The following is a 24,989-nucleotide window of genomic DNA, read 5'->3' on the forward strand; positions in this document are numbered from 1 at the left end:
TTATCACTGCTATTCCAATTCTATCTCTCTAGAAATGAACCCCATTGCTTGGTTTGCCTTTTTAACACAATGACATTCAAATTCAGACCTCAAAATACTTTTTCAGAGTCGTGTTCATGTAGTTCTCGCCTGGGATGAGAATGGCATAAGGTTTCAACAGGACTTGAAATGGGTCGGTGTAACCTTTAACCTCCAGCTCCGTGCCTATGATGTTACTAAGTGCTGCGGAAGCGGTTTTCATTGATCTTTCCAAGCTATTTTTCCTGAAATTTATAAGGAAAGAAAAGGATTTAGTTTGGAAGGAATGTACTTTTGGCTTGGAACATAGGACAGGAGTAGACCATTCAGCCCATCGAGCCTGCCCCGCCATTCAATACGATCATGGCTGATTGTCCACTTCAATGCCTTTTTCCCACACTATCCTCAAATGCCTTTATGTCATTGGTATTTAGAAATCTGTCAGTCTCTGCTTTAAACATACTCAAAGAACAAAGAACAAAGAAAATTACAGCACAGGAACAGGCCCTTCGGCCCTCCAAGCCTGCGCCGATCCAGATCCTCTATCTAAACATGTCGCCTATTTTCTTAGGGTCTGTATCTCTTTGCTTCCTGCCCATTCATGTATCTGGCTAGATACATCTTAAAAGACGCTATCGTGCCCGCGTCTACCACCTCCGCTGGCAACGTGTTCCAGGCACCCACCACCCTCTGCGTAAAGAACTTTCCACGCATATCCCCCCTAAACTTTTCCCCTCTCACTTTGAACTCGTGACCCCTAGTAATTGAATCCCCCACTCTAGGAAAAAGCTTCTTGCTATCCACCCTGTCTATACCTCTCATGATTTTGTATACCTCAATCAGGTCCCCCCTCAACCTCCATCTTTCTAATGAAAATAATCCTAATCTGCTCAACCTCTCTTCATAGCTAGCGCCCTCCATACCAGGCAACATCCTGGTGAACCTCCTCTGCACCCTCTCCAAAGCATCTACATCCTTTTGGTAATGTGGCGACCAGAACTGCACGCAGTATTCCAAATGTGGCCGAACCAAAGTCTTATACAACTGTAACATGACCTGCCAACCCTTGTACTCAATACCCCGTCCGATGAAGGAAAGCATGCCGTATGCCTTCTTGACCACTCTATTGACCTGCGTTGCCACCTTCAGGGAACAATGGACCTGAACACCCAAGTCTCTCTGTACATCAATTTTCCCCAGGACTTTTCCATTTATTGTATAATTCACTCTTGAATTGGATCTTCCAAAATGCATCACCTCGCATTTGCCCTGATTGAACTCCATCTGCCATTTTTTTGCCCAACTCTCCAATCTATTTATATTCTGCTGTATTCTCTGACAGTCCCCTTCACTATCTGCTACTCCACCAATCTTAGTGTCGTCTGCAAACTTGCTAATCAGACCACCTATACTTTCCTCCAAATCATTTATGTATATCACAAACAACAGTGGTCCCAGCACGGATCCCTGTGGAACACCACTGGTCACACGTCTCCATTTTGAGAAACTCCCTTCCAATGCTACTCTCTGTCTCCTGTTGCCCAGCCAGTTCTTTATCCATCTAGCTAGCTACTCAATGACTGAGCTTCCACAGCCCTCTGGGGTAGAAAATTCCAGAAGATTCACAATCCTCTGAGTAAACAAATTTCTCCTCATCTCTGTCCTAAGTGGTTTTCCCCTTATTTTGAAATTGTGCCCCCTGGTTCTAGACTGCCAAACCAGGGGAAACATCTTAGCTGCATCTACGTTGTCTATCCCTTTAAGTATTTTGTAGGTTTCAATGAGATCACTTCTCATTCGTTGAAACTCTAGAGAATACAGGCCCAGTTTCCCCAATCTCTCTTCATAGGACAGTCCGCCATCTTGGAAACAAGTCTGGTGAACCTTCGTTGCACTCCCTTTATGGCAATAATATCCTTCCTAAGGTAAGGGGACCAAAAATGCACACTGTACTCCAGGTGCAGTCTGACCAAGGTTCTATACAATTGAAGCAAGACTTCACTACTTCTGTACTCAAATCCTCTTGCGATAAAGGCTAATATACCATTAGCCTTCTTAATTGCTTCTACACCTGCATGTTAGCTTTCAGTGACTTACTGACAAGGACACCCAGGTCCCTTTGTACATCTAGACTTTCTAATCTCTTACCATTTAAGAATTACTTTACACATCTATTTCACTTACCAAAGTGGATAACTTCACATTTTTCCACATTATATTCCATCTGCCACGTTCTTGCCCACTCACTAAGTCTGTCCAAATCCCCTTGAAGCCGCTTTGCATCTTCCTCACAACACACATTCCCACCTAGTTTTGTGTCATCCGCGAACTTGGAAATATTACATTTGGTCCCCACATCCAAATTGATATATATTGTGAACAGCTGGGGCCCAAGCACTGATCCCTGCGTACCCCACGAGTCACAACCTGCCAACGTGAGAATGACCCGTTTATTCCTACTCTGCTTTCTGCCTGTTAACCAATCCTTAATCTATGCCAGTCTTTCTTTCTTTGACCTCCTTGTCTCGAGAGTCAATGGGTAAGTGCCTAGGGGTGGTCAGTGGTTTGTGGAGCAGCGCCTAGAGTGGCTATAAAGACCAATTCTAGAGTGACAGACTCTTTCACAGGCGCTGCAGATACAATTGGTTTCCGGGGCTGTTGCACAGTTGGCTCTCTCCTTGCACTTCTGTCTTTTTTCCTGCCAACTGCTAAGTCTCTTCGATTCACCACTCTTTAGCCCCGCCTTTATGGCTGTCCGCCAGCTCTGGTGATCATTGGCAACTGACTCCCACGACTTGTGGTCAATGTCACAGGACTTCATGTCGCGTTTGCAGACGTCTTTAAAGCGGAGACATGGCAGTATAATACCTCATATGCTTTATAACCAGCCTCCTGTGGGGGACTTTATCAAAAGCCTTCTGAATCTCCAAGTTTACCACATGCACCAACTCCCCTTTATCAATTCTGTTAGTAACATCCTCAAAAAATTCCCAACAGGTTCGTCAAACACGATTTCCCATTTATAAATCCATGTTGACTATGCCCAATCAGATCATTATTATCCAAGTGTCCATTTATCACATGCTTTAGAATAGATGTTAGTATTTTCCGAACTACTAATGTAAGGGTAACATGTCTGTAATTCCCTGTTTTCTCTCTCCCTCCCTTCTTAAATAGTGGGGTGATATTTGTGACCTTCCAATCTGCAGGAACCATTCCAGAATCTATAGAATTTTGGAAAATGATCACCTATGCATCCAGTATCGCCATAGCTACCTCTTTCTATAGTCTGGACTTGGTATAATTTGATTTTATTTTGTACCCAATAGATAAACATAAGGATTATCTTCCCTATGTTTTGGTTTATTCAATGGAGATTGACCCCTGGCAAAGGGCACAGCTGGCAAAGGGCACATTTATTTCCCAACCCAAGGGGTGCCCTGAGAAGATGCTTGTGGGCCCTCCTGCAAGCAATGGCTCTTGTAAGGGCACTGTGGTGTGGGATGGATGGCGTTTGGAGCATACAGGAGATAGGTCCCAGATTCCCTTCTCTGAAGGTCATTCAGTGGGTTCTTGGCAACGATCCTGCAGCTTTCAATTGTTTTTTTGATTCTGGTGATATTTTGCAGAAAGGTGGGAGACTGACAGTGCACGACTGGACTCAAAAGGTACACTTACGTTACAGGAGTGCTGCCAACTCCCATTGGTAGCACTGCTAAAAGTAACTGAAACCGAGTTTCGTAAATCCAGTGGTTTTGCTGGTTCTCCCGATATGCTGTCGGTCCCCAGATTCTTTGTAGCGAATGCACTGTCAGATTTGGTGCATCTCTGGTCTAACATTATGACAATGACGGATGCTGCCTGTCCTGACAGCACTGTTGGTGTACCTACACCCCAAGGACTGCAGCGGTTCAAGAAGGCAGCTCACCACCACCTTCTCAAGGGCAATTATGGATGGGCAATAAATGCTGGTTTAGCCAGTGACGCCCACATCCCCCAAACAAATAATAAAGAAAAAAAGGAGAAAAAAAACATGGTGTAACGTGGGTGGTTCCCTACTGTTCACTTCTCCACCTGACTGCAGCAAGTGTATTGGTATTACAAGTTTAGCCTGTTGGGGTTTTATTTTCCAAATAAACAGACAGCGACATGTTTTCTTGTAGGTTCGTAAGAAGGGTTACAGTAAACCTGTTGAATTCTCTTCAGACTCGAGTTCTAGATGGTTGCAGGCCTGAGATGATTGTAGATTTATCTCTTAATTGAAGGCTCTGAAGATGGTGGGTTACTACTAGCTCTCTCTGCTGTAGATATTGGATTTTTTTCAGCAGGGCATGTGCTTTCTGGCTTGCTGGAATACCAGCTATTATAAGTAGCTTCACCTTCTGAGTCTGTCTCTCTGGCTGTCTTTGTTTTAAGGTAATACTGTATCACCTCTCAACACCTATTCGGAAATATTCTGGTTTCTTACCCATGGTGATCACACAATGGCCCAGGACATGGCTACTTTTCACTACCTTTGTTTTAGAAGAAGACATTCAATTCTGGAATATTTTTAGGATGGGTGTGAGATGGGTTTCATTAGTACCCTTTGGCTTTGAAGATTTGTCCTTTGTCTTTGTCAGACTGTTTGAATACACATAAGGCTAATCTCCTTTTTCTTTGGTGGCCATTTTGGATCATTGTTCATTTTTTAAAATAAAGGTTCATTTTTTTAAAGACAAAGTTTATTTTTTCATAACTCTTCCGAACATTGGATCATTCTGATGTGCGTAACACCTCGGATATCATTTTTACTTTGTTTTCTGGGCTTAAAAAGGTAAAAGAAACTGTAAGACAATTACACATTCATCTCATTCACTCCTCCGGCTTCCAGCCAATGTTTTTTCCATCACCCTTCCTTTGAATGAGGTACCATCAAACATTTCATTTCTTTTGGTTACGTATTGTCACATGGTGTTGTAGTTTCTCTCACATCAGTTTGTTCTACTTTATGAATATTAATCTCCAGGACAATGTGATTGTTCGTGAAGCTTGTAGTATGCAAAATTCTGTTACAGCTTGTAGCAAGATTCTCTGTTTGTACAAGCTTTAACCCTTTGACTACTGCTCCCACAATACATGGTGTTAACCATTCAGGTTCTGGCACATTGATAGTTCTTATTTCTAGGGTGATAGTGGGTGATCCATTGTTTTTTTAGCCCCTGCGTGGTATCTGGGATTCTTTCCTGCCCCTGTTCTTGCTGAGTTCTGACTCTAAATTGTTAAGTTTGATTAGTTTTGAATTTGCAACCTGATCGTGTGATTCTTCAGTGAGTAGATCCACACTGACTTCACTTTTAGTTCTCTTGTGATTTTCACAAGTGTGGGTCACTTTAGGGTATGTTAGATCCCTTTTACTTCAGCAATAGGTGTTTCCCTAATTTGTCCCACATCCTCTGGGACACTACTGCTCGCAGCTTCCATTGTATGCCCCCATGCCACTTCAACTAGGTGGGACATTTCCCTCAGTCTTGGCTTTCCTGTTTGGGAACATTCCTTGTCCCTGTTTAAATCTTTTAAAAAAGTTTCAGCTAACCATACCTCGGTTGCCTTTCCCCCCCAGTTTTTCAGCTTTCATCGTAGCTTCACCTTCTGGGTCAGTCTCTTTCTCTCCGGCTGTCTTTGTTTTAAGGTAAAACTGCGTCACCTCTTACGCTTGTTAGGAGACACTCTGGTTTCTTTCCCATGATGATCACACAAGGGCCCAGAATGTGGGTACTTCACACCGCCTTTGTTTTAGAAGAAGACATCCAATTCTAGAATATTTTTAGAATAGGGCGGCACAGTGGCGCAGTGGTTAGCACCGCAGCCTCACAGCTCCAGGGACCCGGGTTCGATTCTGGGTACTGCCTGTGTGGAGTTTGCAAGTTCTCCCTGTGTCTGCGTGGGTTTTCTCCGGGTGCTCCGGTTTCCTCCCACAAGCCAAAAGACTTGCAGGTTGATAGGTAAATTGGCCATTATAAATTGTCACTAGTATAGGTAGGTGGTAGGGAAATATAGGGACAGGTGGGGATGTTTGGTAGGAATATGGGATTAGTGTAGGATTAGTATAAATGGGTGGTTGATGTTCGGCACAGACTCGGTGGGCCGAAGGGCCTGTTTCAGTGCTGTATATCTAATCTAGGTGTAAGATGGGTTTCATTACACCTTTTGGCTTTGAAGATTTGTTGTTTGTCTTTATCAGACTGTTTGAATACACAAAAGGCTTATCCTTTTTTTCTTCAGTGGCCATTTTGGACCATTGTTCACTTTTTAAAATAAAGGTTCATTTTTTAAATACAAAATTTGTTTTTTCATAACTCTTCAGAGTTATCCCCTGAATGTTGGATCATCGCACTTCCATTGTGTGTGACATCATTAAGATGGGTCTCCATTCCCTTTGCAGTGTTTCAGGGTTTCTTAGGTGAGGGTGGATGGAGGGGGAGGGTGGGATGGGATTGGAAGGTCTGGACTTGTGCCTGCAATATATGCACTGCCAAGGTAATGAGGCAACATAGAGTGCTTCCAGTCCCCCCATCTCTATCTTCCAGTACAAAATCGTGGAAACATGCAAATACACAGGTTGCCCAGAATCCTGGCAGCAGGGCTTACAGGTTGGAAGGTCCAAGGGAGCCCACAGAAAATTGAAGACTGGCATCTTCTTTTAACTTTCAGATCACTTTTTTTTCAGGATGGGACATCTGGATGTTTCTATCTCGTCCATGCTGGTGTTTTGCTCCACATGAGCCTCCTCCCACACCTCTTCATCACACCCTATCAGCATAACCTTCTATTTCATTCTCCCTCGTGTGCTTATCTGGTATCCCCTTAAATGCTGAAGAGTGCTGGATCTAGGCCACTGGCCTACGTACCTAACATCAAGTCCTAGGGGTAGAAATCCACCTCGCCACCAATCCGTTGCTAGTACGAGCGCTGATCAAGTGGTGTGGCATGAGACAGGGGCAACAGCACACACGTAACTTACCTACTGGTGTTACATTCATTGACATTCGAAGGTTCTGGAATATCTCGCAATACAAGGTAAAACACACTGTGATAGTCCTTCAGCTGCAAAGGGAAACAAAATTTCATTCAAAGTAGAGATTAAAGTAGAAAACATCATAAATACATGCATATGTCAGCATCTCTGAACAGACAAGGTAGTTCAGACACTTTGTGTGAAAGAGGGTCTTTTCCCTTCAAAGATGCTGATGGGTCTGTACGTATTATTTATCTTTTAAGCCTTATCTAAACAGGCACACAGGTCCTCAGTTTAACACCTCAGCTGAAAAATGATACTCCCTGGAATTTCAACCTGGATCATGTGCTCAAGTCTCTGGAGTGGAACCTGAAGTCGTGACCTCCTGACTTAGTGACTAGAGTGCAACCACTGAGCCAAAGCTGATATTATTGGAAAAAAAAGTGTATATTGCCGAAGAATGGAATCAAATAGGCTGAAAGAGACTGCTTCATCCAAACTGATTGTGTGAGATAGAAACCAGTGCTAACAGATGGGGTAGGATGTATTCACCTTCCACACAGTGAGGATCAGGAATCAATAAATAACCTGTTAAATAATGGGATAGAATCATAAACTCTTACAGAACAGAAGGAGACCATTCAGTCCATCACACATGTGCTGTCTCTTTGAAAGAGCTACCAAATAGTTCCACTCCCCTGCTCATTCCCTATTACCCTGTATTTATCCAATTCCCTTTTGAAAGTTACTATTGAATCTGCTTCTACCAGCCTTTCAGGCAATACATTCCAGATCACAACACCAGCACATGTATTCTGGAGCTGACCTTTGTGAGTTAAAGGTGTCTACCAGATTCAGGCTCCTGTACCTGTCATGCTTGATTGCTACTGAACAAAATATTGAAACAATTACACGATTTCCATCCTTTTCTTGATGGTATTTCCACTCCTCTGGGCTACCAGGAGGCAAAGACACAGTAATCGGGAAACTGTAGCAAAGTGTGGTAAAGTCTGACCAACGATTTGGAAATTTTAGACCTGCAGACAGACAAATGCTTCTCACCTCTTGAGGGAAATAACTGAGGATGAACTCGTGATCCCGGTGGGGCTCCAAAACTCCGTTATCTGGACAGATGTGAAAGGCTGGTTTTAAATCCTGAACATAATCCAGGTTGGTGGGTTGGATAGACTCTCCAGGAATAGTACACATCAGATTAGGCTTTAGTATTTGCCAGCAAAAGGAAAGTTCCACGTGCCTAGAAACAAGAGTGGATTACAGCAACTACAAACTCTTCACATTACTAAACAGGACTTGTTTTACGGCTGTGAGATGATTTAGCTGTACCTCACGACCTGAACAAAAAAACAAAATCCCTTTCCTCTCCTAACTCATACTGGGGTACGAATCCAAAGGCCCCAAGGCACCCCCTCATACTTCACGAAAAAAGACATTGTTCACATGAGCTTTGAATATGTTAGAGGGCTGTTTTCACAGAATCTTACAGCACAGGAAGAGGCCATTTGGCCCATCGTGCCTGTGCCAGCTTTTTGAAAGAGCTTTCCAATTAGTCCCATTCCACACCTACCCCCACCCCCACCCCCGGCTCTTTCCCTGCAAATATTTCAATTTCAAGTATATATCCACTTCCTTTTTGAAAGTTACTACTGAATTGGCTTCCATCACCCTTTCAGGCAGTGCATTCCAGATTATAAGAACTCACTGAGTAGAAGAACATTCCCATCTCCCCTCTGGTTCTTCAGCCAATTATTTTAAATCTGTGTCCTCTGGTTACCAACCCTTCTGCCACGGGAAACAGTTTTTCATTACTTAGGCTAACAAAATCCGTCATAATTATAAACACCTCTATTAGATCTTCCCTTAGCCTTCCCTGCTCTAAGGAGAACAACCCTAACCTCTCTGGAGTCTCCACGTATCAGAAGGTCCTCATCCCTGGCAACATTCTAGTAAATCTCCTCTGCACCCTCTCCAAGGTCTAGATATCCTTGTTCAAGTGTGATGCCCAGAATTGGACACAATCCTCCAGCTGGGGGCTCACCAGTGTCTTATAAAGGTTTAGCTTCCTTGCTTTTGTACTCTATCCATCTGTTTATAAAATTATGGATCCTATATGTGTTAACCTGCACCAACAGGTTCTATCACTTTCAAAGATTTATCTATGTAGACCCTCGGGTTTCTCTGTTCCTGCACATGGTTTTAAATTGCACTTTATTAGCCTGCCACATGGCTGACGTGCTGACACAAATTGCCCAGGAGAAAGGAGGTGCCTGGTCATTAAAAGCACCCCTCTCTCGTCTTAAGAGTCATAGAGTTATACAGCACAGAACCTTCTGAACTGCTCCCCATCTAGTTTCTGCGGGCGGAGGGGCAAGGCTTAAAATGTCCCACTTCTATATCTGGGTAAAATAGAACATGCAAGGACATTGATCAGAGGCACAGTATTGATAGGGGAAGTCTATACAACGTAAGTGAATAGCAAATGGATTATCCATTGGAATTCTAAATATTGAGAACAAATAAAAAGTGATTTGGCTCTCTGAAATTCTGTACATTGAGAGCGAATGGGAAGTGGATTAGTTCACTGGAGTTCTATACATTTGGAGTGAATGGGAAGTGGATTAGTTCATTAGAATTCTATACATTGGGAATGAATGGGAACTGAAATGTAACAACAATAACATTAGCAAATGGATCATTGGCTCAGAATCAAATTTTGTTTCACAATTCTCCTCTGAAGCACCTTGGGACGTTTTATCATATTGGAGGTGTTATGTAATCTGTGAAGTTGTATAAATGCAAGTTGCTGTTGTGGCTGTATTATTACAATCCATCAACATCTGGCAATAGACCTCCCCAGTTTCAATACTAGGATCATTAGCACAAATTCAGCTCCTGTAGCTGAATCCTTTCAAAATGTTGTTTCTCATCTGTTACCATATCTTTACTAAACATTTTGCTCTGTCTGCAGCAGGGCTGACCTCAGCCTTATTCATCAACAGGAGTTTCATTTTTTAATCCTCCTTTTATTCTCTTTTAGCCTCCCTTGTATAGAATCATAGAACGGTTATAGCACAGGAGGAGACCATTTAGCCCATCATGTCCATGCTGGCTCTCTGCAAGAGCAACTCACCTAGTCCCACTGCCTGGCATTTTCCCCGGAGTCCTGTAAATGTTTCTCTTCAGATAATTATCCAATTCTCTTTTGAAAACCTCAATTAAATACGCCACCAACACATTCTCAGACAGTGCATTCCAGATTCTAACCACTTGCTGCGTAAAAAAGTTTTCCCTCATGTTACCGTTGCTTCTTTTGCCAATCACCTTAAATCGATGCCCTCTGGTTCTCCATCCTTCAGCCAATGGGAACAGTTTCTCCCTATCTATTCTGTCCAGACTCCTCATGTCTTTGAACACCTTTATCAAATCTCCTCTAAATCTTCTCTTCTCCAAAGAGAACAGACTCAGCTTCTACAACCGATCCATGTAACTGAACTTCCTCATCCCTGGAACCATTCTTGTGAATCTTTTCTGCACCGTCTTGAATGCCTTCACATCCTTCCTAAAGTGAACTGTCCAGAACTGGACACGATACTCCAGTTGAGGCTGAACCAGTGTTCTATACAGGCTTATCATAACTTCCTTGTTTTTGTACTCTATGCCTCTATTTATAAAGCCCAGGATGCTTTATTAACTGCTTTCTCAGCCTGCCCTGCCACCTTTAATGATTTGTACACCTATACCCCAGGTCCCTCTGCTCCTGTACCCTTTAATTTATACTGCCTCTCCTCATTCTTCCGACCTAAGTGTATCATTTCACACTGCTCTGCATTAAACTTCATTTGCCACTTGTCTGCCCATTACATCATCCTGTCTATGATCTCTTGAAGTTTATCCCGATTCTCCTCACAGTTCACAATATTTCCAAGTGTTGTCTCATCCGCAAATTCTGAAACTCGCCACGCAAGTCTGTGTTATTAATATACATCAAGAAAAGCAAGGGTCCTAACACTGATGCCTGGGGAGTCAGAATTATAGAGTCATTTACGGCACAGAGGAAGGCCTTTCAGCCCATCAAGTCCATGCCAGCTCTCTACGGAGCTACACAGTCAGTCCTACTCCCTGGCTTGATCCTGCAGGTCTATTTCTTTCAGGTGGCCATCCAACTTCCTCTTGAAGTCATTGATCATCTCCTCTTCCACCACCCTTGTGGGCAGCAAGTTACAGGTCATTACCACCCGCTGCGTAAAAAAGTGCTTCCTCATATTCCCCCTGCATCTTTTGCCCAAAACTTTCAATCTGTGTCCCCTAGTCCTTGTACCATTAGTTAATGGGAACAGTTTTTCCTTGTCTAACTTATCTAAGCCTGTCATAATCTTATACACTTCTATTAAATCTCCCCTCAATCTCCTTTGTTCTAAGGAGAACAAAACCAGCTTTTCCAAACTAACCTTGTGACTAAAATCCTCCACCTCGGGAACCATTCTAGTAAGTCTCCTCTGCACCCTCTCAAAAGGTTCAGCCTAACTTCCCTGCTTTTGTACTCATTGCCACTATTAATAAAACCCCAGGTCCCATTTGCTTTACTAACCACCCTCTCGATATGTCCTGCCACCTTCAAAGATCGATGCACATCTGCCACCTTTCTGCTCATTCTGCTAGCCTAACTATGTCCTGTTGCAGTCGGTTCATATCATCCTCACTGTTTGCCATACCTCCAAGTTTGGTTCATCAGCAAATTTTGAGATTCTCCTCTGTATTCCAAGATCCAAGTCATTCATATATCGCAAAGAAAAAGTGGTCCCAGCACTGACCCTTGGGGAACACCACTGTCTACCATCCTCCATTCTGAAAAACAACCATTTACTACGACTCACTGATTTCTGTCCTTAAGCCAATTTTTTTATCTAATTGAACACCGACCCTCCAATTCCATGAGTGTCAATTTTGTTAATCAGCCTTTTATGTGGTACCTTATCACATGCTTTCTTAAAATCCATATAAACAACATCCACTGCATTCCCTTCATCAACCTTCTCTGTTATTTCATTAAAAAATTCAATTAGATTCATCAAGCATGATCTGTCTTTTACAAATCTATGCTGTCTATCCTTAATTAACTCAAACCTCTCTAAGTGTCCATTGATATTTTCACTGATTTTTGTTTCTAAAACCTTACCAACCGCTGATGTTAAACTAACTGGCATATAGTGAACGCACCACAGTCTCACAAACTTTTTTTTTGCTTTTTTGTTTTGCAGCGGCAACAGGGAGAGCGAGGTGGCAGCTGGGTAAGTGAGTTTACAACTTATATAAACTTACCTTTTTGTTTCGGCAGTTTCTTTTTGCAGCGGCGACAGGGAGAGTGAGGTGGCAGCTGGGTAAGTAAGTCCTATATATTTGGGCAGCAGCTGAACCCGAGACACTACACTTGTAGTGTCTCCCACCCGCCCTCCTCCTCTAACCAAAAAAAAAGGACTCGGTGGTGTGTAGATAAGGTAAGGCTTTTTCTATTTATTTATTTTTTTCCGTGTGATTGGTAAAAACTTTTTGTTCCTTTTTCATTTATCAAAGTTAAGACTAAGTTAAGCTTAAGATTAAAAATGGCAGGAGATCTCAGACCCGTGTTATGCTCCTCTTGCTCAATGTGGGAGCTCAGGGACACGGCTGATGTCCCTGACTCCTTCACGTGCTGGAAGTGTGTCCAGCTGCAGCTCTTGTTCGACCGCATGACGGCTCTGGAGCTGCGGATGGACTCACTTTGGAGCATCCGCGATGCTGAGGAGGTCGTGGATAGCACGTTTAGCGAATTGGTCACACTGCAGATTAATATTGCTGAGGGAATAAGGGAATGGGTGACCAAAAGGCAGATCAAGAGCAGGAAGGCAACGCAGGTGTCCCCTGCGGCCATCTCCCTCCAAAACAGGTATACCGTTTTGACTACTTTTGAGGGAGATGGCTCACCAGGGGAAGGCAGCAGTAGCCAGGTTCATGGCACCGTGGCTGGCTCTGCTGTTCAGAAGGGCGGGAAAAAGAGTGGAAGGGCTATAGTCATCGGGGATTCAATTGTAAGGGGAGTAGATAGACGGTTCTGTGGTCGAAAACGAGACTCCCGAATGGTATGTTGCCTCCCAGGTGCACGGGTCAGGGATGTCACAGATCGGCTGCAGAACATTCTGAAAGGGGAGGGTGAACAGCCAGTTGTCGTTGTGCACATAGGCACCAATGATATAGGTAAAAAACGGGATGAGGTCCTACAAGCAGAATTTAGGGAGTTAGGAGCCAAGTTAAAAAGTAGGACCTCAGAGGTAGTAATCTCAGGATTGCTACCAGTGCCACATGATAATCAGAGCAGAAATGAAAGAATAGTCAGGATGAATGCATGGCTTGAGAGATGGTGCAGGAGGGAGGGGTTCAGATTTTTGGGAAATTGGGACCGGTTCTGGGGGAGGTGGGACTATTACAAATTGGACGGTCTACACCTGGGCCGGACTGGAACCAATGTCCTTGGGGGTGCTTTTGCTAACGCTGTTGGGGAGGGTTTAAACTAATGTGGCAGGGGGATGGGAACCAAATGAGGAGATCAGTGGACAGTAAGGAGGTAGTAACTAAAGCCTGTAAGGAACTAGATAATGAAGTCAGCGTGACTAAGGGAAAGAGTAGACAGCGAGCAGATGATGAACGCAAAGGGACTGGTGGTTTGAGGTGCATTTGTTTTAATGCAAGAAGTGTAGTAGGTAAGGCAGATGAACTTAGGGCTTCGATTAGTACCTGGGAGTATGATGTTATTGCTATTACTGAGACTTGGTTGAGGGAAGGGCATGATTGGCAACTAAATATCCTAGGATATTGATGCTTCAGGCGGGATAGAGAGGGAGGTAAAAGGGGTGGAGGAGTTGCAGTACTGGTCAAAGAGGATATCACAGCAGTGCTGAAGGAGGGCACTATGGAGGACTCGAGCAGTGAGGCAATATGGGCAGAACTCAGAAATAGGAAGGGTGCGGTAACAATGTTGGGGCTGTACTACAGGCCTCCCAACAGCGAGCGTGAGATAGAGGTACAAATATGTAAACAGATTATGGAAAGATGTAGGAGCAACAGGGTGGTGGTGATAGGAAATTTTAATTTTCCCAACATTGACTGGGATTCACTTAGTGTTAGAGGTCTAGATGGAGCAGAATTTGTAAGGAGCATCCAGGAGGGTTTTCTAGAGCAGTATGTAAATAGTCCAACTCGGGAAGGGGCCATACTGGACCTGGTGTTGGGGAATGAGCCCGGCCAGGTGGTTGAAGTTTCAGTAGGGGACTACTTTGGGAATAGTGATCACAATTCCGTAAGTTTTAGAATACTCATGGACAAAGACGAGAGTGGTCCTAAAGGAAGAGTGCTAAATTGGGGGAAGGCCAACTATACCAAAATTCGGCAGGAGCTGGGGAATGTAGATTGGGAGCAGCTCTTTGAAGGTAAATCCACATTTGATATGTGGGAGGCTTTTAAAGAGAGGTTGATTAGCGTGCAGGAGAGACATGTTCCTGTGAAAATGAGGGATAGAAATGGCAAGATTAGGGAACCATGGATGACAGGTGAAATTGTGAGACTAGCTAAGAGGAAAAAGGAAGCATACATAAGGTCTAGGAGGCTGAAGAAAGATGAGGCTTTGGAAGAATATCGGGAATGTAGGACCAATCTGAAACGAGGAATTAAGAGGGCTAAAAGGGGTCATGAAATATCTTTAGCAAACAGGGTTAAGGAAAATCCCAAAGCCTTTTATTCATATATAAGGAGCAAGAGGGTAACTAGAGAAAGGATTGGCCCACTCAAGGACAAAGGAGGAAAATTATGCGTAGAGTCAGAGAAAATGGGTGAGATTCTAAACGAGTACTTTGCATCGGTATTCACCGAGGAGAGGGACATTACGGATGTTGAGGTTAGGGACAGATGTTTGATTACTCTAGGTCAAGTCGGCATAAGGAGGGAGGAAGTGTTGGGTATTCTAAAAGGCATTAAGGTGGACAAGTCCCCAGGTCTGGATGGGATCTATCCCAGGTTACTGAGGGAAGCGAGAGAGGAAATAGCTGGGGCCTTAACAGATATCTTTGCAGCATCCTTAAACACGGGTGAGGTTCCGGAGGACTGGAGAATTGCTAATGTTGTCCCCTTGTTTAAGAAGGGTAGCAGGGATAATCCAGGTAATTATAGACCGGTGAGCCTGACGTCAGTGGTAGGGAAGCTGCTGGAGAAGATACTGAGGGATAGGATCTATTCTCATTTGGAAGAAAATGGGCTTATCAGTGATAGGCAACATGGTTTTGTGCAGGGAAGGTCATGTCTTACCAACTTAATAGAATTCTTTGAGGAAGTGACAAAGTTGATTGATGAGGGAAGGGCTGTAGATGTCATATACATGGACTTCAGTAAGGCGTTTGATAAGGTTCCCCATGGTAGGCTGATGGAGAAAGCGAAGTCGCATGGGGTCCAGGGTGTACTAGCTAGATGGATAAAGAACTGGCTGGGCAACAGGAGACAGAGAGTAGCAGTGGAAGGGAGTTTCTCAAAATGGAGACGTGTGACCAGTGGTGTTCCACAGGGATCCCTGCTGGGACCACTGTTGTTTGTGATATACATAAATGATTTGGAGGAAGGTATTGGTGGTCTGATTAGCAAGTTTGCAGACGACACTAAGATTGGTGGAGTAGCAGATAGTGAAGGGGACTGTCAGAGAATACAGCAGAATATAGATAGATTGGAGAGTTGGGCAGAGAAATGGCAGATGGAGTTCAATCAGGGCAAATGCGAGGTGATGCATTTTGGAAGATCCAATTCAAGAGTGAACTATCCAGTAAATGGAAAAGTCCTGGGGAAAATTGATGTACAGAGAGATTTGGGTGTTCAGGTCCATTGTTCCCTGAAGGTGGCAACGCAGGTCAATAGAGTGGTCAAGAAGGCATACGGCATGCTTTCCTTCATCGGACGGGGTATTGAGTACAAGAGTTGGCAGGTCATGTTACAGTTGTATAAGACTTTGGTTCGGCCACATTTGGAATACTGCGTGCAGTTCTGGTCGCCACATTACCAAAAGGATGTAGATGCTTTGGAGAGGGTGCAGAGGAGGTTCACCAGGATGTTGCCTGGTATGGAGGGTGCTAGCTATGAAGAGAGGTTGAGTAGATTAGGATTATTTTCATTAGAAAGACGGAGGTTGAGGGGGGACCTGATTGAGGTGTACAAAATCATGAGAGGTATCGACAGGGTGGATAGCAAGAAGCTTTTTCCCCCAGAGTGGGGGATTCAATTACTAGGGGTCACGAGTTCAAAGTGAGAGGGGTAAAGTTTAGGGAGGATATGCGTGGAAAGTTCTTTACGCAGAGGGTGGTGGGTGCCTGGAACACGTTGCCAGCGGAGGTGGTAGACGCGGGCACAATAGCGTCTTTAAGATGTGTCTAGACAGATACATGAATGGGCAGGAAGCAAAGAGATACAGACCCTTAGAAAATAGGCGACATGTTTAGATAGAGGATCTGGATCGGCGCAGGCTTGGAGGGCCGAAGGGCCTGTTCCTGTGCTGTAATTTTCTTTGTTCTTTGTTTAAACAGCAAATAAAATAAATGGTCCAGTGATCTGTTTTGGTGGTGTTGAAAGAGGAATGAATGTTGACCAGGACACCTGGAGAACTCCAGTTCTTCTTCAGATAGTACTATCGGATCTTTTACGTCCACCTGAACAGGTAAATGACCCCTGGATCATCTGAAAGACAGAACCTCGACAATACAGCACTCCCTAGGCAAAATGTTACGCTAGAGCGGGCTTGTCCAACATACGGCCCACGGGCCAGGGTGCGACCCTCTGAACGTTTCCTTCCAGCCTGCGGATGTAAACTGCTCCTGGGGCCGTTACTCATCCTCACCGTGACTGGAGATGAGAAATTTCCCTTTGTCAGTCCGGTTTTTAAACTGTGGTGCTGTCAGTTTCACAGGTGACAGCTGCTGACTCTCACACAGTTGCAGAGAGTTGAATGCTCTTTTTAAGTTCCTTTAAAAGTCAATTCTTTTAAAAACGATCGTGGTCATTTTCAGAGCCGACAGCCACTGACATCGGGAACAGCCGTTTCTCAACAGACTCAGGTTTTCCCGGCAGGTGTGTTTTAAAAAAAAAAGGTCTGAACCCGCCGGAACCCCAAGTCTGTTAAGAAACGGCTGTTCCCGATGTCAGTGGCTGTCGGCTCTGATCTGAACACGATCTTTTTTAAAAGAACTGACTTTTAAAAGAACTTTAAAAGAGCGTTCCATTCTCTGAAACTGTGAGAGAGAGACAGGGAGATGGAGGAACAGAGAGGGGGGAGGGAGAGAGACAGAGGTGGGGACAGAGAGAGAGAGAGATAGAGGGGGAGGGGACAGAGAGAGAAAGGGGAGAGGGGGGAAGAGACACAGACAGAGGGGTAACAGAAGTGGGGGGGACGGGGACGGAGAGTCCAGGTAACACTGAGCAGGGAGTGGGGAACATTGGAGATATGGGGGTGGAGAGAGGGGAGGGGGAGAGATACAGAGAGAAGGGGGGGTGGAGAGGGACAGAGAGAGGGGGGGGGAGGAAGACAAAGAGAGGGGGGAAAGGGAGACAGAGATACAGACAGAGGAGGGAGAGAGAGAGCAACAGAGAGGGGAGGGGGGGGGAAAAGAGAGAGTCAAAGAGTCATTTACTTACAGCACAGAAGGAGGCCGTTCAGTCCATCGAACCCATGCCGGCTCTCCATGCAGCTATGCAGTCAGTCCCACTTCCTAGCTCAATCCCCGTAGCCCTGCAAGTCTATTCTTTCAGGTGGCCATCCAACTTCCTCTTGAAGTAATTGATCGTCTCCACTTCCACCACCTTTGTGGGCAGCGGGTTTCAAATTGCTCCCACCCACTGTGTAAAAAAGTGCTTCCTCATATTCCCCTGCATTTTTTGCACAAAACTTTCAATCTGTGTCCCCTAGTCCTTGAGGGGAGCGAAGAGAGAACAAGACACACACACACACACACACTCAGAGCAAGGGGAGAGGGGGAAGAGAGATCAAGTTTTCTCTTGAAAAGTGGACATCTATCCAGAATACTCTGCATCGCTACGTCAAATGTGTGGGCAGAGATTGACTCCTTATTAAAGCAAAAACAATGCCAGGTATGTCACTAAATCAGTTTTCAATATAATGATGAGAAAGTAAGTCAATAAATTAGTCTCCTCATTTAAAGCTTCTTCACAAAAATGCACATTTGTTGTTTTTATTAGTAAGATACATTTTTAATACCTTTATCTTTTGAAATTTTCTCACCAATCCCCATTGCCGAGTAAAAATCACAATGCAGCCCTCTGCCCGAAAAGGTTGGACAACCCTGCCCTAGAACATGTCTCAAGATTGGAAAGGGGCTTGAACCTATGATGCTATATTTGAGGTGACTACCTGTTGAGCCAAGTTGTCACTCAAGAATGACAGTGGAGAAGAAATGCTGGGCAATGGTGACATACATATGAAAGTTTCAACCATGCTTGCAGGTAATGTTGCTAGGAGTATATATGAATAAGGTCCAAGGGTTGAATTGTGAGCTCACCAGAGGTGACCATGCGGCCCTCGAGTGCTTCAATATCCTTTTGTAGTGTGAAAAGAAAAGACTTGCATTTATATAGCATCTTTCACAATGTCGCAAAGCGCTCCACAGCCAATGAAATGCTTTTGAGATCTAGTTACTGTTGTAATGTAGGGAAATGTTGAAGCCAATTAGCAAGAAGCAAGGTCACAAACAGCAATGAAATAATGACCCGTTAATCTGTGTTTTAACAAGATTGGTTAAGGAATAAATATTGCCCAGGACACTGAGGAGAACTCAACTGCTGTTTATTGAATAGCGTCGTCATAGAATATTTTATGTCCACCTGAGAGGGCAGATGGGCCCTCAGTTTAACATCTCATCTGAAACACGGCACCTTCAACATGCAGCACACTCTCAATACTGCACTGGAGTGTCAACCTAGATTATGTGCTCAAGTCTCTGGAGTGTGACCTGAACCCACAACCTTTTTCATTCAGAGGCAAGAATGCTTCCACTGAACCAAGGAGACCAGAACTGCCCACAGTACTCCAATTGTTGTTTCATTTAACCTTAGCTCCCTGCTTTTGTCATCTATTTCTCTGGAAATGAACTCCAAGAACTTTGCATTCTATATGCTGTTATCAACATTTTCTTTGGCTTGTAAGGAAAATATACTTTAATTTTAATTTGAAACGGTCAAAGGCAAGTGACATGGACCTTGGTCTTTTTTTGGCCAATAGTTCCTATAAAAACAGTTTTGAACTGTGTGCGTGTGGTGTTTGTGCATTTGGGAAGGGGAAGGAAGGGAAGAGTCTTTTACTTTCGAAGGCTAAAGGCCACAAGATCCACCAGTTGATTCACTAATGCTTTTATATGTGTGAAATTAATCTTTATTAAGAAGCCTAAGGGAAAGGCCAAAGGATACTACAGATGTTGAAAAGAGTCAGAGAAAAGACAAGATAAATCAAGTGGTATTCATTAAATATCAGCCCAGTTCCTAATGAGTTCAGGACTCCCGTCTTGTGAGCGAGTAAACAAAGGTTTTACTTGATCTGGAGTACTTGATACTCAGCACAGTTCACCTCTTTAATCCAATACTCTTAGGATACCAGTCAAGTTATAAAGCCTGCCTTAACTAGAGTATAAGAGCTAAATTTTGATGCTTGCAGATGCACACAAACACTGAGAATACAACAGCTGCCATATTGATTACAATCTTAAAGTTACGCTGTTCCTCTATACATTGTGTTCATTCCCCCACTTCCGCAATTCTCACTGACTCTTCTGAAAACTGGTGTTCCCCAGATACCAGCAGCCTTTCCCTGTATCATCAAAGTGGCCATTTTGCATGAGTGAGCCTTGACATTAACTGTCGGAAGGCTGTTCAACTGAGAGAGGTATCACTATCGCATCCAATTATGTCCTCATCTGAAGTCTACATGTACAGGATCACCATGTGTCAATGAGGAGAAAAAACCCAGGCAAAACCCTGGTATGAGGTGGGCGAAGTTGATCAAATATCAGTGGGAGAACATTTAGGGGACAGTGATCAGGTTTAGAGTTTAGGTTTGCTACGGGACAGGACAAAGAACAATCGAGAGTAAGAATAATTAACTGGGATAAGAATAGATCTGGACAGAATTTTTTTTTTTTTTATTCGTTCATGGGATGTGGGCATCACTGGCTAGGCCAGCATTTATTGCCCATTCCTAATTTCCCTTGAGAAGGCGGTGGTGAGCTGCTTTCTTAAACCGTTGTAATCTCTGGGGTGTAGGTACACCAACAGTGCTGTTAGGAAGGGAGTTCCAGGATTGTGACCCAGCGACAGTGAAGGAACTGCGATATAGTTCCAAGTCAGGCTTGGAGGAGAACTTGCAGGTGGTGGTGTTCCCATGTATCTGCTGCCCTTGTCCTTCTAGGTGCTAGAGGCCGTGGGTTTGGAAGGTGCTTTGGAAGGAGCCTTGGTGAGTTGCTGTAGTGAATCTTGTACATAGTACACACTGCTGCCACTGTGTGTCGGTGGTAAAGGGAGTGAATGTTGAAGGTGGTGGATGGGGTGCCAATCAAGTGGGCTGCTTTGAACTGGATGGTGTTGAGCTTCTTGAGTGTTGTTGGAGCTGCACACATCCAGTTAAGTGCACAGTATTCCATCACACTCCTAACTTGTGTTTTGTAGATGGTGGACAGGCATTCGGGAGTCAGGGGGTGAGTTACTCGTCACAGAATTCCCAGCCTCTGACCTGCTATTTATATGGCTGGTCCAGTTCAGTTTCTGCTCAATGGTAACCCCTAGGATGCTGATAGTGGGGGATTCTGCGATGGAAATGCCATTGAATGTCAAGGGAAGATGGTTAGATTCTCTCTTGTTTGAGATGATCATTGCCTGGCACTTGTGTGGCACAAAGGTTACTTGTCACTTATCAGCCCAAGCCTGGATATTGTCCAGGTCTTGCTGCACCTGGACATGGGCTGCTTCAGTATCTGAGGAGTTGCGAATGGTGCTGAACATTGTGCAATCATCAGTGAACATCCCCACTTCTGACCTCATGATGGAGGAAAGGTTATTGATGAAGCAGCTGAAGATGGTTGGGCCTAGGACACTACCCTGAGAAACTCCTGCAGTGATGTCCTGGGACAGAGATGATTGACCTCCAACAACCACAACCATCTTCCTTTGTGCTTGGTATGACCCCAACCAGTGGAGAGTCTTTCCCCGATTCTCATTGGCTCCAGTTTTTCTCGGGATCCTTGCTATCATACTTCGTCAAATGCTTCCTTGATGTCAAGGGTAGTCACTCTCGCCTCACCTCTGGAGTTCAGCTCTTTTGCCCATGTTTGGACCAAGGCTGTAGCGAGGTCAGGAGCTCAGGGCCCTGGTAGAACCCAAACTGAGCGTCACTGATCAGGTTATTGCTAAGCAAGTGCCGCTTGATAGCACTGTCAACGACCCCTTCCATCACGTTGCTGATAATTCAGAGTAGACTGATCGGGCGGTATTTGGCCAGGTTGGATTTGTCCTCTTTTTTGTGTGCAGGATATATTTGGGCACATTGCCGGTTAGATGCCAGTGTTGTAGCTATACTGGAACAGCTTGGGTAGTGGGTGCGGCTAGTTCTGGAGCACAAGTCTTCCGTACTATCCACATCAATCACGGGAGGTGTAATACCTGCCCTTTTATCTCCTCTCTGCTCACCATCCAAGGCCCCAAACACCAGGTGAAGCAGTGATTTACTTGTACTTCTTTCAATTTAGTATACCGTATTCGCTGCTCACAATGCTCACTCCTTTACACTGGGAGACCAAATGCAGATTGGGTGACCGCTTTGCAGAACACCTCTGCTCAGTCCGAAAGCATGACCCCGAGCTTTTGGTTGCTTGCCATTTCAACTCACCACCTTGCTCTCATGCCCACATTTCTGTCCTTGGCCTGCTGCAGTGTTCCAAAGAACATCAATGCAAGCTCAAGGAGCAGCAACTCATCTTTCAATTAGGCACGCTGCAGCCTTCCGGACTCAACATTGAGTTCAACAATTTCAGAGCATGACCGGCCCTATTTTAATTTTTATAAAATTATTTTGTTTTATTTTTAAACTTGGTTTTTCATGTTGTGCTTTTGGACAGAGCTGCTCATTATTCTGCTATTAACACTCTCTCTGGACTAATGCTTTGTCTTTCACCACACTCTCTTTGCCTTTGTCCCATTACATCTTTGTTATTTAATCTCACCTGCCCTCTGCCTATCACCCACCTTCCCTTTTGTTTTCTTCCCCGCCAACTCCCCCCACCCCACCTTCACTTGCTTAAAACCTCCTGCTTGTCTACCATTTGCCAGTTCTGATGAAAGGTCACAGACCTGAAATGTTAACTCTGCTTCTCTCTTCACAGATGCTGCCTGACCTGTTGAGTATTTCCAGCACTTAGTTTTTATTTCAGATTTCCAGCATCTTCAGAACTATTGCTGTAATGTTGTCAGGGCCCATAGCCTTTGCAGTATCGAGTGCCTTCAGGTGTTTCTTGTTATCATGTGGAGTGAATCAGATTGGCTGAAGACTGGCATCTGTGATACTGGGGACTTCAGGAGGAGGCCAAGATGGATCATCCACTCAGCAATTCTGGCTTAAGATGGATGCAAATGCTTCAGCCTTGTCTTTTGCACTGATGTGCTGGGCTCCCCTATCATTAAGGATGGGGATATTTGTGGAGCCTCTTCCTCCTGTTAGTTGTTTAATTGTCCACCACCATTCATGACTGGATGTGGCAGGACTGCAGAGCTTAGATTTGATCCGTTGGTTGTGGGATCGCTTAGCCCCGTCCATCGCATGCTGCATCCACTGTTTGGCATGCTGTGTTGTAGCTTCACCAGGCTGACACCTCATTTTTAGGAATGCCTGGTGCTTCTCCTGGCATGCCCTCCTGCATACTTCACTGAACCGGGGTTGGTCCCCCGACTTGATGATAATGGTAGAGTGGGAGATATGCCGGGCCATGAGATTACAGATTGTGGTTGAATGCAATTCTGCTGCTGCTGATGGCCGACAGCACTTCATGGATGCCCAGTTTCGAGTTGCTAGATCTGTTCAAAATTTATCCCATTTGGCACGGTGTTAGTGCCACACAACACGATGGTGGGTATCTTCAATGCGAAGATGGGACTTAGTCTCTGCAAGGACTGTATGGTGATCACTCCGACAAAAACTGCCTTGGAGAGACTTATCTGCGCCAGGTAGATTGGTGAGGACCGAGGTCAAGTAGTTTTTCCCTTTTGTTGGTTCCCTCACCACCTGCTGCAGATCCAGTCTAGCAACTATGTCCTTTAGGACTCGGCCAGCTCGGTCAGTAGTGTTGATACTGAGTCACTCTTGGTGATGGACATTAAAGTCCCCCACCCAGAGTACATTCTGTGCCCTTGCTATCCTCGGTACTTCTTCCAATTGGTGTTCAACGTGGAGAAGCACTGATTCATCAGCCAAGGACTGAATAATTACAGGCCAGTCAGTCTAACCTCAGTAGTGAGCAAATTATTGGAATAATAACTGTCACTTAGAACGGCACAGGTTAATCAAGGATAGTCAGCATAGATTTGTTAAGGAGAGATCTTGTTTGACCAGCTTGATCGAATATTTTGAAGAAGTAACAAGGAAGATAGATGAGGGTAGTGCAGTTGATGTGGTCTACATGGATTTTAGCAAGGCTTTTGACAAGGTCCCACATGGCAGACTGATTAAAAAAATAAAATCCCATGGGATCCAGGGAAATGCAGTAAGGTGGATACTAAATTGGCTCAGCGGCAGGAAAAAAAAGGGTAATTGTTGACAGGTGTTTATGCGACTGAAGGGCTGCTTCCAGTAATGTTCCACAGTACTGGGTCCCCTGTCTTTTGTGGTATATATTAACGATTTGGACGTAAATTTAGGGGCCATGATCAAGAAGTTTGCAGACGACACAAAGATTGGTCATGTGGTAGATAGCGAGGAGAATGGCTGTTGGCTGCCGGAAGGTATTGATGGTCTGGTCAGATGGGCAGAAAAGTGGCAAATGGAATTCAACCCAGAGAAGTGTGAGGTGATGCACTAGGGGAGGTCAAACCAGGCAAAGGAATATGTGATTAATGGGAAAATACTGAGAAGTGTAGAGGAAGTGAGGGACCTTGGAATAAATGTCCACAGATCCCTGAAGATAGCAGGACAGGTTGATAAGATGGTGAAGAAGCTATATGGAATCCTTTCCTTTATTAGCCCAGGTATAGAATACAAGAGCAAGGAGGTAATGCTGAAATTGTATAACTCATTGGTTAGGCCACAGCTTGAGTATAGTGTGCAGTTCTGGCCACCACATTACAGAAAGGATGTAATTGCACTAGAAAGGCTACAGTGGAGATTTACGAGGACGTAGCCAGGACTGGAAAAATACAGCGATGAGGAAAGATTGGATAGGCTGGGGTTGTTCTCCTAGGAACAGAGAAGGCTGAGGGGAGATCTGATTGAAATGTATAAAATTTTGAGGGGTCTGGATAGAGTGGGGTGATGGGCCCATTCACCTTAGCAGAGAGGGCAGTGACTAGGGGGACATAGATTTAAAGTGATTGGTAGAAAAATTAGAGGGGAGATGAGGAAAAAATTTTTCACCCAAAGGGTGGTGGGGATCTGGAACTCACTGCCTGAAAGGGTAGTTGAGGCAGAAACACTCAAGTCATTCAAAAGGAATCTGGATATGTACCTTAACTGCTGTAATCTGCAGGGCTACGGACCAAATGCTGGAAGGAGGGATTAGAATGGGTGGATTGTTTTTTGGCCGGCACAGACACAATGGGCCAAGTGGTCTTTCCATGTCTTAAACTTTCTATGATTCTATGAAGGGGAGCGGTAGGTGATAATCAGCAGGAGGTTTCCTTGCCCATGTTT

The 24,989-nt window shown here is 44.5% G+C and overlaps 1 protein-coding gene across 6 annotated transcripts in view; it reads right to left on the bottom strand.

Annotated features, from left to right (window-relative positions):
• Positions 1 to 24,989, bottom strand: part of dlec1 (DLEC1 cilia and flagella associated protein) — a 191,513-nt gene that overhangs the window by 103,468 nt on the left and 63,056 nt on the right. For all 6 annotated transcript variants that reach the window (XR_010969485.1, XR_010969484.1, XR_010969483.1 and 3 more), the window contains exons 17-19: positions 8,078 to 8,270; positions 7,022 to 7,104; positions 89 to 263 (exon numbers count right to left, since the gene is read on the bottom strand). Coding sequence is in view for 3 of the 6 variants with exons in the window: in XM_068015718.1 (XP_067871819.1) it covers positions 89 to 263; positions 7,022 to 7,104; positions 8,078 to 8,270 (451 nt within the window). In the remaining 3 variants the exon portion in view is untranslated. The remainder of the gene's footprint in view (positions 1 to 88; positions 264 to 7,021; positions 7,105 to 8,077; positions 8,271 to 24,989) is intronic.

The sequence above is a fragment of the Heterodontus francisci genome, chromosome 2, assembly GCF_036365525.1.
Source record: "Heterodontus francisci isolate sHetFra1 chromosome 2, sHetFra1.hap1, whole genome shotgun sequence".
NCBI classification, from domain to species: Eukaryota; Metazoa; Chordata; class Chondrichthyes; order Heterodontiformes; family Heterodontidae; genus Heterodontus; species Heterodontus francisci.